Raw genomic sequence first — 14,238 nt, 5'->3', positions numbered from 1 at the left:
GATGGGAATGGGGTGCTCTGCTTCACTGGAGGCAGTGACATCTATTGAATTAGCCCACATTTATGGGAGCCCAGGCCCCAAGCATGCCCACAGGTGGGAAGCCAATCGATGGTACAGTATTGGAATTAGTATATTACTGTCACACGTACCAAAAGTTTGTTTGCATACAGATCAAACTAGGGTAAAACAAGGTACAAAAAACAATGCTGAATACGACAAGAGTGGACAGCCAGAGACTTTTTTCCAGAATGGAAATGGCTAATACAAGGGGGCATAATTTTAGGGTGATATGTCAGAGGTAATTTTTTTTTACCTGGTGGTGGGTGTAGGGACACGTTGCAGGGGGTGATGGTAGAGGTTGATGTTTTTAAGAAACTCTTAGATAGAAACATGAATGAAAGATAAATGGAGGGTTATGTGGGAGGGAAGGGTTAGATTGACCTCAGAGTAGGTTAAAAGGTTGGCCCAACATTGTGGGCTGAAGGGCCTGTACTGTGTAGGCAAACAATGAAGTACTAGATCACAACAAGGTAGACTGTGAGGTCAAGAGTCCATCTTATTGCAAAAGAGGACTTTGGGGTTGAAGCTGTCCTTCAGCATGATGGTACTTTTGTACCTTCTGCTGGATGGGAGGGGGAGAAAAGAGAACGTCTGGGGTGAGTGGGTCTTTGATTATGCTGGCTGCTTTACCGATGCAGCAATGGTTAGCTCTGGTCTGGCAAGGTGCAGTACCTTGCTGAGTACCCCAGTGGCCTGATTTATGAAGGCCATTCTGTGCTAAAAGCTCTCCTTATGACCCCATCTGTATTTGAAGCCACTTTCAAGGAATTATCAATCTGTATTCTGAGGTCCCTTTGTTCTACTGCACAGCCCAGTGCCCTACCGTTCACTGTATAATTTTTACTCTGGTTTTAAAGATTAAAGATGAAAAGATTAGCTTTACTTGTCGCCTGTACATCGAAACACAGAGTGAAATGTGTCATTTGTATCAACGACCAGCACAGTCTGAATATTTGCAGGGGCAGCCCACAAGCGTTGCTGCACTTTCGGCACCAACATAGCATGTCCACAACTTACTAATCTACTAACCGGTACATCTCGGGAATGTCCGGAGCAAACCCATGGGGTGATGGTGAGAACTTACGGACAGACAGCAGCGGGAACTGAACCCTGATCACTGGTGTTGTAATAATGTTAGGCTACCTGCTGCACTACTGTTCCCTCTTGCCACCCTGAACGATGTAAAATTTGTTTCGTTTTTGTGCCAGCTGCATTTTACCCGAGGTCGTTGCACAGACTGGGGCAACCACAGGAATTCCATCTGCATTGCGTGAAACCAGCTGATTTGTTTAAAACAGTTAGCTTTTAAGCATCGATTTCAAATGACTGGGCAGGAGTTACAGACACAATAAGTTCACAGACAGCTAAGTATGTTATCATCTATCCACCATATCCTGATCAGGACTCTTCTCGCTTTAATCATGTCGCTGGGAGTCCGTTTTATTTGGTGATTAAAAGCTGAATCACAGAATTTAAATCACCAACAAAGCAAAGGATCTGAATCCTAGAGGTATGAGACTTCTAAGCAATACACACTCAGTACCTCCTGTACCTAATAAAATGGACACTGAGTGTATGTTTGTGGTTTTCTGCTGCTGTAGCCTATCCACTTGGTGACGTGTTGTGTGTTCAGAAATGTTCTTCTGCATACCACTATTCTAACGTCTAGTTATTTCAGTTACTGCCGCCTTCCTGTCAGCTTGAAGCAGTCTAGCCAGCCTCCTCTATTAACAAGGTGTTTACACACTCAAAAATTCTGCTCACTGGATGTTTTTCTCTAAACTCTGTAGGGGTTCCCAACCTGGGGTCCACAGATCCCTTGATTAATGGCATTGGTCTATAGCATAAAAATGGTTGTGAACCCCTGCTCTGCTGACTGTTATATGTGAAAATCCCAGGAGATTAGCAGTTCCTGAGATATTCAAACCATCCTGTCTGGCACCAACAATCATTCCACGGTCAAAGTCACTTAGATCACTTTTCTTCCCCATTTTGATGGTTGGTCTGAACAACAACAGAACCTCTTGACCACATCTGCATGCTTTTATGCACTGGGTTGTTACCATATGATTGGCTGATAAAATATCTGCATTAACAAGCAGGTGTGCCTAATAAAGTATATTAGTGCTCTGTATTTGTTTTTCTCTTTAATGTGCGTAAGTGTGGAATGTTGGCATGCAAAAAAAAAAACTTTTCACTCTTCTTTGGTACAGGTGACCATAATAAACCAATACCAATATTCTTAGGGGCCACTGTTTTAAAATAAGGAGTCACCCATTCAAGAGAGGGAGATAAAGGATAGGTTTTTTTCCTGTCAGGGAGCATGAACCTTTTGAAATCTCTTCATCCAAGGACAGCATTGTGGTCCGTGCATTGCTCTACAACAAATAGAGATCGGGGTTCAATTCCTGAGCACACACAAAATGCTGGAGGAACTCAACCGGTCAGGCAGCATCTATGGAAATGAATAACAATCAAAGTTTCGAGCTGAGACCCTTCATCAGGACTGGAAAGGAAGGGGGAAGAAGCCAAAACAAGGTGTGGGGAGGGGGATAAAGTAAGAAGCTAGGAGGTGATAGGTGGAAAAGGTAAACGGTTGGAGAAGAAGGAATCTGATAGAAGAGGAGAGTGGACCATGGGAGAAAGGGAAGGAGGAGAGGCATCAGGGGAAGTGATAGGCAGATGAGGAGAAGAGATAAAAGGCCAGAGTGTGGACAGAAGAAGAGGGAAGGGGAAGGGGAAAAAAATTGCCAGAAGTGGAGAAATCATCAGGTTGGAGGCTACGCAGATGGAATATGAAGTGTTGCTCCTCCAACCTGAGGTAGGCCTCATTGCGGCAGAAAAAGAGACCACAGACTGACATGCCAGAATGGGAATGGGAATAGGAATTAAAATGGTTGGCCATTGGGAAATTCCAGTTTTTGTGAATGGAGTGGACGTAGTCGATGAAGTAGTCCCCCAATCTACGCTGGTTCTCACCAATGTGGAGGAGGCTGCACTGGGAGAACCAGTAAACGACCCCAACAGATTTGCAGGAGAAATGTTGCCTCACCTGAAAGGGCTGTTTGGGGCCTGAATGTTTGGGTTTCGATTCCTGCCACTGCCTGTAAGAAGTGTGTACATTCTCCCTGTCACTGTGTGGGATTTCTCTGGGTGAACATTTTAACAACAGAGATGCACAGGATTGCAAGAGGTGGCAAAGGTTTTTTCACTTAGAGATGCAGCACAGTACCAGTCCCTTCCTGCTCAACGTGCTGCACCATCCAATTACACCTACTAAACTGTACGCCTTTGGAATGTGGAATGCTTCGGGTTCTGGATCATTGAGGCCTCCTCTGGGGAAGGTACGAAAAGGATGGGTTACACCAGAACCCAAAGGGGTCTAATATCGTAGCAGGCAGACTTGGCCAGCTCCACTGCGGGAACAAGCTTCCTCATCGAGGACATCTTCGAGAGGCAAAGGTTGAAGAAGTCGGCATCCATCACTAAGGACTCTCACCATTCGGGACATGCCCTCTTCACTTTACTACAATCAGGAGCCTGAAGACCCACACTCAATGATTCAGGAACAACTTCTTGCTCTCCACCATCAGATTTCTGAACAGTCCACAAAGCCATGAACAATATTATTCTTTATTTTGCACTATTTATTTATATTGTAATTTGTAAGATTTTTTAAATGTCTTTACACTGTACAACTGCTGCAAAACAACAGATTTTCTGACACACAACTTAGCAACAGCATAGCGGTTAGTGCAGCGCTTTAAATAGGTAGTGTTCCAAACCCGCCATTGCCTGTAAGGAGTTTGTACATTCTCCCTATGACCACAGGGGTTTCCTCCAGGTGCTTTGGTTCCCTCCCACATTCTAAAGATGCGCAGGCTCAGGTTAGTAAGTTGCGGGCATGCTAAGTTGACGCCAGAAGCTTAGCGACAGTTATGAGCTGCCCCCAGCACATCCTCAGACTGTGTTGGTCACTGACATAAAACAGTGCATTTTACTGTATGTTTCCATGTACTGTACATGTGACAAATAAAGTTAATCTGTCATCTTTAATCCTTTTAGTAGTAATAAACCTGATTCTGATTTTATCATCTCCGGTTACAGGAGCAGAATTGAGGGACTGGAGAACTACTCATGTCATATTTCTCTTTCATAAGGAATAAATCACGTAATTACAGGTTTGTTAGTTTGAAGTTTGTGGTGGGTAAATGATTGGAATCAGTTCTGAGGAACATCATAAACTTCCAGTTCCAAAGGCACCGAGTATTTAGGGCCAGACAGTGTGGGTTTGTTAAGGATCGTTTGTCTATCTTTACTGAACACAAGAGATTCTGAGAAGAAAACTAAAAGGTTGCTAACGGTAGTGCATTTAATGAGGTCAACAAGGACTTTAGCAAGCTTCATGACAGGCTGGTCAGAAAGGCAGAAGTCCAAGTGATCAGAGGGAGAGTGACCAGCAGGAGCAGAAGTTGGCTCAGTGACAGGATTGATTAACTGGCAGTCTATTACTTTAGGCACTCCCCAATGCTTTGGTTAGCCTTTTATTATATGTTAATGTTTTAGACAGGGGATATTATGTAGACATTGGCAGAGGATATAAAAATTGGCCATGTGGTTGACACTGACCTTAGAATCAGGTTTATTATGATTGACATATGACTCTATATCCATAGATAGATCACGCCAAAGAGGAATAGTGAAGTAGTGTACAGGGGTTCATTGAACGTAGAATAGTACAGCACAGTACAGACCCTTCGGCCCACAATGTTGTGCCAACCCTCAAACCCTGCCTCCCATATAACCCCCCACCTTAAGTTCCTCCATATACCTGTCTAGTAGTCTCTTAAACTTCACTAGTGTATCTGCCTCCACCACTGACTCAGGCAGTGTATTCCATGCACCAACCACTCTCTGAGTAAAAAACCTTCCTCTAATATCCCCCTTGAACTTCCCACCCCTTACCTTAAAGCCATGACCCCTTGTATTGAGCAGTGGTGCCCTGGGGAAGAGGCGCTGGCTATCCACTCTATCTATTCCTCTTACTATCTTGTATACCTCTATCATGTCTCCTCTCATCCTCCTTCTCTCCAAAGAGTAAAGCCCGAGCTCCCTTAATCTCTGATCATAATCCATACTCTCTAAACCAGACAGCATCCTGGTAAATCTCCTCTGTACCCTTTCCAATGCTTCCACATCCTTCCTATAGTGAGGCGACCAGAACTGGACATAGTACTCCAAGTGTGGCCTAACCAAAGTTTTATAGAGCTGCATCATTACATCGCGACTCTTAAAACTCTATCCCTCGACTTATGAAAGCTAACACCCCATAAGCTTTCTTACTTACCCTATCTAACTGTGAAGCAACTTTCAGGGATTTGTGGACATGTACCCCCAGATCCTTCCGCTCCTCCACACTGCCAAATATCCTGCCATTTACTTTGTACTCTGCCTTGGAGTTTGTCCTTCCAAAGTGTATCACCTCACACTTCTCCGGGTTGAACTCCATCTGCCACTTCTCAGTCCACTTCTACAACCTACCAATGTCTCTCTGCAACCTTTGACAATCCTCTACACTATCTACAACACCACCAACCTTTGTGTCGTCTGCAAACTTGCCAACCCACCCTTCTACCCCCACATCCAGGTCGTTAATAAAAATCACGAAAAGTAGAGGTCACAGAACCGATCCTTGTGGGACACCACTAGTAACAATCCTCCAATCCGAATGTACTCCCTCCACCACCACCCTCTGCCTTCTGCAGACAAGCCAATTCTGAATCCACCTGGCCAAACTTCCCTGGATCCCATGCCTTCTGACTTTCTGAATAAGCCTACCATGTGGAACCTTGTCAAATGCCTTACTAAAATCCATATAGATCACATCCACTGCACTACCCTCATCTATATGCCTGGTCACCTCCTCAAAGAACTCTATCAGGCTTGTTAGACATGATCTGCCCTTCACAAAGCCATGCTGACTGACCCTGATCAGACCATGATTCTCCAAATGCCCACAGATCCTATCTCTAAGAATCTTTTCCAACAGCTTTCACACCACAGATGTAAGGCTCACTGGTCTATAGTTACCTGGACTATCCCTACTACCTTTTTTGAACAAGGGGACAACATTCGCCTCCCTCCAATCCTCTGGTACTGTTCCGGTAGACAACGAGGACATAAAGATTCTAGCCAGAGGCTCAGCAATCTCTTCCCTCGCCTCGTGGAGCAGCCTGGGGAATATTTCGTCAGGCCCCGTGGACTTATCCGTCCTAATGTATTTTGACAACTCCAACACCTCCTCTCCCTTAATATCAACATGCTCCAGAACATCAACCTCACTTATATTGTCCTCACTATCATCATCATTGAGGCCAGTTCATTGGCTATATTTAAGAGGGAGTTAGATAAGGCCCTTGTGGCTAAAGGGATCAGCGGGTATGGAGAAAAGGCAGGTACAGGGTTCTGAGTTGGATGATCAGCCATGATCGTACTGAATGGCAGTGCAGGCTTGATGGGCTGAATGGCCTACTGCACCTATTTTCTACGTTTCTAAGTTCCCTCTCATTGGTGAATACCAAAGAGAAGTATTCATTGAGGGCCTCGCTCACTTCCACAGCCTCCAGGCACATCTTCCCACTTTCATCTCTAATCGGTCCTAACTTCACTCCTGTCATCCTTTTGTTCACATAATTGAAGAATGCCTTGGGGTTTTCCTTTACCCTACTCGCCAAGGCCTTCTCATGTCCCCTTCTTGCTCTTCTCAGCCCCTTCTTAAGCTCCTTTCTTGCTACCTTATATTCCTCAATAGACCCATCTGATCCTCGCTTCTTAAACCTCATGTATGCTGCCTTCTACCACCTGACTAGATTTTCCATCTTACTTGTCACCCATGGTTCCTTCACCCTACCATTCTTTATCTTCCTCACCGGGACAAATTTATCCCTAACATCCCGCAAGAGTCTCTAAACATCGACCACATGTCCATAGTACATTTCTATGCAAAAAACACCATCCTAATTCACACTCACAAGTTCTAACCTTATAGCCTCATAATTTGCCCTTCTCCAATTAAAAATTTTCCTGTCCTCTCTGATTCTATCCTTTTCCATGATAATGCTAAAGGCCAGGGAGCGGTTGTCACTGTCCCCCAGATGCTCACCCGCTGAGAGATCTGTGACCCGACCCGGTTTGTTACCTAATACTAGATCTAGTATGGCATTCCCCCTAGTCAGCCTGTCAACATACTGTGACAGGAATCCATCCTGGACACACTTAACAAACTCTGCCCCGTCTAAACCCTTGGAACTAATCAGGTGCCAATCAATATTAGGGAAGTTAAAATCACCCATGATAACAACCCTGTTATTTTTGCACCTTTCCAAAATCTGCCTCCCAATCTGCTCCTCGGTATCTCTGCTGCTACCAGGGCGCCTATAGATACTCCTGATAGAGTAACTGCTCCCTTCCTGTTCCTGACTTCCACCCATATTGACTCAAAAGAGGATCCTGCTACATTACCCACCCTTTCTGTAGCTGAAATAGTATCCCTGAAAGTAATGCCACCCCTCCTCCCCTTTTCCTCCCTCTCTATCCCTTTTAAAGCACTGAAATCCAGGAATATTGAGAATCCATTCCTGCCCTGGTGTCAGCCAAGTCTCTGTAATGGCCACTACATCATAATTCCATGTATGTATCTAAGCTCTCAGTTCATCACCTTTGTTCCTGATGCTTCTTGCATTGAGGTACACACATTTCAGCCCTTCTACCTTACTGTCTTTACACCGTTTATTCTGCTTCTCTTTCCTCAAAGCCTCTCTATATGTTAGATCTGGCTTTACTCCATGCACTTCTTTCACTGCTCTATCGCTCCGGGTCTCATCCCCCTTGCAAATTAGTTTAACCCCCCCCCCCCCAAACCATGCTAGCAAACCTACCTGCAATTGACCATTTACAAACCTGATGGCAGAGGAGAAAAAGCTGTTTCCGGATCATTGTGTGTGTGTCTTTACCTGTACCTCCTCCCTGATGGTAGCAATGAGAAGAGGATATGTCCTGGATGATGAGGGTCTTCAGTAAAGGATCACGCCTTCTTTATGATGGAGAAGCATGTGCTTGTGATGGAACTGGCTGAATCCACACACTCTTGTGACTCTGTGCTTTAGAACCTCCTTACCAGTGATGTTCTCTAGTCAGAGTGTAATCTACAGTACAGAGGGCAATACATGATCTAGTCAGTTGTCAAGTGGCAACTGAAATTTAATCTAGAGTAGACAGAATGGTGAAGAAGGTGTGTGGCACACTTGTCTTTATTTGCCGTGGCTGAGTTGGGACATTGTATTACTGTTGTACAGAACTTTGGTGAGACCTTACTTGGAGTGCACCTGCAGTTCTGAACACCACGCTAAAGGAAGGATGTGATTAGGAAAGTTGCAGAGAAGATTAAGAAGAAAACTGCCTGGAATGGAAAGCTCAAGTGATAAGGAGAGAGGCTGGGACTGTCTTCCTTGGAGTTGAAGTAGGCTGAAGGATGATCTTACATAGGTTTATAAAATTATGAGAGGCATTGATGCAGTAGACATTTTCCCAGTGTGAAGAGTCTAAGCCAAGAGAGCATTGGTTTAAGATGAGAGGGAAAGACTTAGAGGACCTGAGTGGTGGGCATATGGAATGAGCTCTCACAGCAAGTGCTAGAGATGGGTTCATTTGTTTGTAGGCAATCATGCTTCTTCCATGACCATGATTGTTCATGGCAAATTTTTCTACAGAAGTGGTTTGCTATTGCCTTCTTCTGGGCAGTGCCTTTACAAGATGACGACCCCAACCATTATCAATACTCTTCAGAGATTGTCAGTGGTCGCATAGCCAGGACTTGTAATATGCACCAGTTGCTCATACGATCGTCCACCTCCTGCTCCCATGGCTTCACATGACCTGATTCGGGGGGTGGGGGGGAGAGAGGAGGGGATAAGCAGGTGCTACACCTTGCTCAAGGGTGGCCTGCAGGCTCGTGGAGAGAAGGAGCACCTTACACCTCCTTTGGGAGGCACGAATCTCCAGCCAGCCACCCAAGAGATGGGTACAATTACAATTATTGGGCAAGTACTGCATTAGGAATGCTTGGAGGGATATAGGCCGAATGCAGGCACATGGGATTAGCTTGGATAGGCAGTTAGGCAGAAGGGCCTGATTCTGTGCTGTATAATGCTATGGTAAAGACTCTCACAAGTTTCTACCTATGTAACATGGAGAGTCTTCTAACTGCTTGCAACAGCGTCTGGTATGGGAATTGGGGCATTCACAGGATCAGAAAAACCTGCAGGAAGATGTAACAGCCAGCTCCATCATGGGCACTAGCCTCCACAGCATCGAGAACAACTTCATAAGGCAAGAAGACATCATCCGTCATTAAAGACCCCCATCACCCAATCACCCAGAACATGCCCTCTTCTCATTACTACCATTAAGGAGGAGGTACATTCTGGTCCCTCTGCCACCAGAATTTAGAATGGACAATGAACGGACACTCTACCACAACTTTTTGTGTTGTCTTTTTGCACCACTTATTTAATTATAAATACTTCTTATTGTAATTTAAGGTTTTTTATTATTATGCATTGCAATGTACTGTTGCTGCAAAACAACGAATTTCATGACACATGCCAGAGATATTAAACTTGATTCAGATTCTGATTAAAATGAAGTGTGAAGTAATGGATTTGGGTAAGGAAGTGCACATTTCCTGTCTGGTTGGAATGAATACAAAATGTGAAAGATGGGTGACGGACTCCTTGTTTACTCAGTTCCCCAACCCTCCTGTCAGTTCCAAACATACCTTCCAACTAGCAGATATGGAGTCCACAATGGAAGGTTTGCATGGAGCAACTTCAGCTTACCTTAAAGGCGTAATTATTTACGACTTGTATGACGTCCTTGAAGAGGATTTTTGAGGTGAGTGTGTAGCCGTGATAAATGACTGGCTCTCCGTTTGGTCCATCCCAACAGTCCAGTTCCACACAGCGGCAGCCTTTATTGAGTGCACTGTTCATGAGATAGATAGAATTTAGAACACTACAGCACAATACAAGCCTTTTTTGACCAGCCTTCGAACCTACTCTAAGATCAATCCAACCCTTCCTTCTAATGTCATCATTGTCACTTGCCATGTTATATGATGTGGGCGATCATGGCCATGACCATGATTGTTCTTGGCAAATTTTTCTACAGAGGTAGTTGTCATACCTTCTTCTGGTCAGTGTCTTTACAAGATGGGTGACCCCAGCCATTATCAATACTCTTCTGAGATTCAAGCAGCACAAAAATGCTGGAGCACTCAGTAGGCCAGACAACATCTATGGAAGAGAGTAAGTAGTCGCTGTTTCGGGCCGAGACTGTTTACTCTTTTCCATTGATGCTGCCTGGCCTGCTGAGTTCCTCCAGCATTTTGTGTGTTGCTTGGTTTTCCAACATCTGCAGATTCTCCTGCCTTTGTGTTACTCTTCAGAGATTGTCTGCTGGGCATCAGTGGTCACATAACCAGGACATATGATATGTACCAGCTGTTCATACAACCATCCACCACCTGCTCACAGACGTATCTTTGGCAGAAAAGTATCTACATCCCACCATCTCTAACATAGCTTTCCATTTTTCTATCATCCATGCGCCTATCTAACAGTGTCTTAAATGCCCCTATTGTATCTGTCTCAACCACTACCCCTGGCAGGGTGTTCCGTACACCCACTGCTCTCTGTGTAAAGAACTTACCTATACTTTCCTCCAATCACATTAAAATTATGTCCCCTCGAATTAGCCATTTCTGCCCTGGGGGGAAAAGTCTCTGGAAGTCCAACCAATCTATGTCTCTTATCATCTTATACACCTCGATGAAGTAACCGCTTACCCTCCTTCTCTGTAAAGAGAAAAGCCCTAGCTCACTCAATCTATCCTCTAATCCAGGCAGCATCCTAGTAAATCTCTAAAGCTCCCACATCCTTCCTACAATGAGGTGACCAGAACTGAACACAATATTCCAAGTGTGGTCTAACCAGAGTTTCATAGATCTGTAACATTACCTCACAGCTGGTGAACTCAGTTCCCCTGATTAATGAAGGCCAACACTCCATATGCTTTCTTAGCCACCCTATCAACATAATGGCAACTTTGAGTGATCAATGGACGCGGACCCCCAAATCCCCCTGTTCCTTTGCACTGCTAAGAATCTTGCCATTGACCCTGTATTTTGTCTTCCAATTCCACCTTCCAAAGTGAATCACTTCACCTATTTCCAGAGTTAACTCAATCTGCCATTTCTCAGGCCTATCAATGTCTTGTTGAAACCTATGACAACCCTCCACACTATCCACAACCCCACCACTTATTATACCACCCTTTCACTTCCTCATCTGAGTTATTTATAAAAATCACAGAGAACAGGGGTCCCACACCAGTGAATATGTTCTTTCTGCCTTTTGTTGATCAAGCTAACTCTGAACCTACACAGCCAAGTTTCCCTGGATCGCATGCCTCTTGATTTTCTGAACTGACCATGGGGAACCTTATCAAACCTTACTAAACTCCATAAACACTTCGCAATGCCATAGTTATGGAGTCATATAGTGCAGAAACAGGCCCTTTGGCCCAAATGGTCCTTACTGACCAAGATTCTCATCTAAGTCATTCCGTCCATATTCCTCAAAACTAGTGGTTCCCAACTTGGGGTCCATGGACCCCTTCCTTAATGGTATTGATCTATGGCATAAAAAAAGGTTGGGAACCCCTGCACTAAACCTTTCCTATCAGTGTGCCCGCCTAAGTTCCTTTTAAATGTTGTTCATATACCTGTCTCAACCACTTCCCCTGGCAGCTTGTTCCACATTTGGACCACTGACTGGGTGAAAATTTTGGTCCTTGGGTTCCTATTAAATCTTTGCCCTCACATCTTAAAGCTATACCTTCTAGTTGATGTTTCCCTTGGCCTGGAGAAAAGACCCTTATGATTTTATACACCCCTTCATTCTCCCATGTTTCAAGGGAAAAAATCCCAGCCTGTCCAACTGATAACTTGGGCTCTTGAGTTTTGGGAACATCCTTGCAAATCTCCTCTACATTCTTTTCATCATTTCTGCAGCACAGTGACCAAAACTTAACATAATCCTCTATGTGTGAGCTCAACAACGTCATGTACAACTGAAACATAACATCACAACCTTTGTACTCAGTGACTTGATGAAGGATAGTGTGCCAAATGCCTTCCTATCTACCTGTGATGCCACTTTAGGCTAGGTAACAGCTTCTTCCCCCAGGCTGTGAGACTTCTGAACAGTCCGCTACCACCCAGTACACATTATCTATGACAGCGTCAGTAGCATTATACCGTTGTATATTTAACCATACATTGTATATGCACTTTATGACAATTTGTACATCTACAGAATATTTTTATTATCTGTTAATATTATTTTATGTGCTGTATCTGATAGATGTGATGTTGTGCTCTTTGGTCCCTGATGAATGTTGTTTTGTTTAGCTGTATACATGTGTATGGTTGAATGACAATAAACTCTATTCTTCAATACTCCTCAGGGCTCTGCCGCTCACCATGTAAGTTCTATCCTAGCTTGACTTCTGAAAATGCAATACCTTGCATTTATCTGAATTGAACTGCATTTGCCATTCCACAGCCCACTTCCCCAGCTGATCAAGATCCCTGTGTAAATCTTGATGACCATCTTCACTGTCTATGATATCACCGATTTTGGCATGGTTTAAGGGTCATAGAGCAATAACCCTGATCATTGGACCCTTGTCTTTCACTATGCTGGGCCCACAATAACCATACACCGTAAAGCTGTAAGATCGTGAGACACAGGAGCAGAATTAGGACATTCCGCCCATCAAGCCTGCTCCACCATTCATTTTTCTTCAACCCTATTCTCCCCGTAACCCCTAATTGCCTTCCTGATCAAGATCCCAACAACCCCTGCTTTAAACATTCCCAATGACTTGGCCTCCACAGCCATCTGTGGCAAATTCCTTACACTTTAGGGCCCCATACCTAAGGAAAAATGTGCTGGTCCAGAGGAAATTTGCAACAACAATGGCAGGAATAAAAGGCTTAATGTATGAGGAGCATTTGATGTCTCTGGATCTGTACTCGATGGGATTCGGGGTTCACAAGGATAAGGGGGAAGGGTGTACATTTCGATATCTTGGATATTGAAAGGCCTGGATAGAGTGAGCATAGAGAGGATGATTCCAATAGTGGGTGAGTCTAGGATCTGAGAGCACAGCCTCAGAATACAAGGACAAAGCTGAGATGGAATTCCACAGATTCACCACCCCCTCACTCAAGGAATTCCCTCAGCTTTGTCCTGTGACCACGTGGGTTTCCTTCCACAGTCAAATGTTGAATGGCTTAGCAGGTTATTGTAAGTTGTCCTGTAATTAGGCTAGGGTTGCAGGGTGGCGCGGCTTGTTGGGCCTGATCTGCACCTCTAAATAAAATTATAAAAAATAAAATTGCTCACAATATCCCAAATGAGCCCTGACTAACACTTTATAATGCCTCAACAGGACATCTTTACCTTTAGATTCCAGTCCTGTTGTACTTATGCGAAGACCCTTTCTGTACCTCTCTGGGGAAATCCTAGGCCACACTCTCCAGCTCCCACCCCAGCATTAGTCAGAAGCTCCTCGGTGAAAAGTTCTGCTTCCTATCCAATCCCAAACCCCTTCTGCAAAGGGGCACCAGTACCTGATGTAGGCCTCGGTGCTGCTGGGGCCCTCCAGCTGATCCTTGGTCAAGTAGGTGTTATGTGAGGAAGAAATGTAATATTGATTGAGCGGCTTCGTCATGTCTTGGTACACCTTGTTGTGTTCTTGGTTGAAAATGTCCCCCGCTGGTGACATCAGGAAGAATAGAAACCCGTCCTTGGTCATGAATAAATCACTCTTTGCTAACAAAAAAAAAACTGCTGTTATTATCATTCATGTCATATCTACACTGCATTTAAGATTACGATTTCTTAAGTTTAGCTTTATTTGTCACAGGTATATTGAAATATAGAAACATTCAGTGAAATGAGTCAACACCCAACACAGCCCAAGGATGTGCTGGGGGCAGCCCACAAGCGTTGCCACACTTCCAGTGCCAACACAGCATGGCCACAACTTACT

General features: G+C 44.4%; 1 protein-coding gene across 2 annotated transcripts in view; it reads right to left on the bottom strand.

The window, feature by feature from the left end:
• The window catches only part of plcd1a (phospholipase C, delta 1a), a 134,074-nt gene that overhangs the window by 17,973 nt on the left and 101,863 nt on the right, over positions 1-14,238 (bottom strand). For both annotated transcript variants that reach the window (XM_072252085.1, XM_072252084.1), the window contains exons 6-7: positions 13,817-14,018; positions 9,957-10,101 (exon numbers count right to left, since the gene is read on the bottom strand). In XM_072252085.1, the coding sequence (XP_072108186.1) occupies positions 9,957-10,101; positions 13,817-14,018 (347 nt within the window). The remainder of the gene's footprint in view (positions 1-9,956; positions 10,102-13,816; positions 14,019-14,238) is intronic.

This window comes from Mobula birostris, chromosome 3, assembly GCF_030028105.1.
Source record: "Mobula birostris isolate sMobBir1 chromosome 3, sMobBir1.hap1, whole genome shotgun sequence".
Classification (NCBI taxonomy): Eukaryota; Metazoa; Chordata; class Chondrichthyes; order Myliobatiformes; family Myliobatidae; genus Mobula; species Mobula birostris.
Note: the sequence above shows the minus strand (reverse complement) of the source record. Positions and strands in the feature narration are given on the sequence as shown.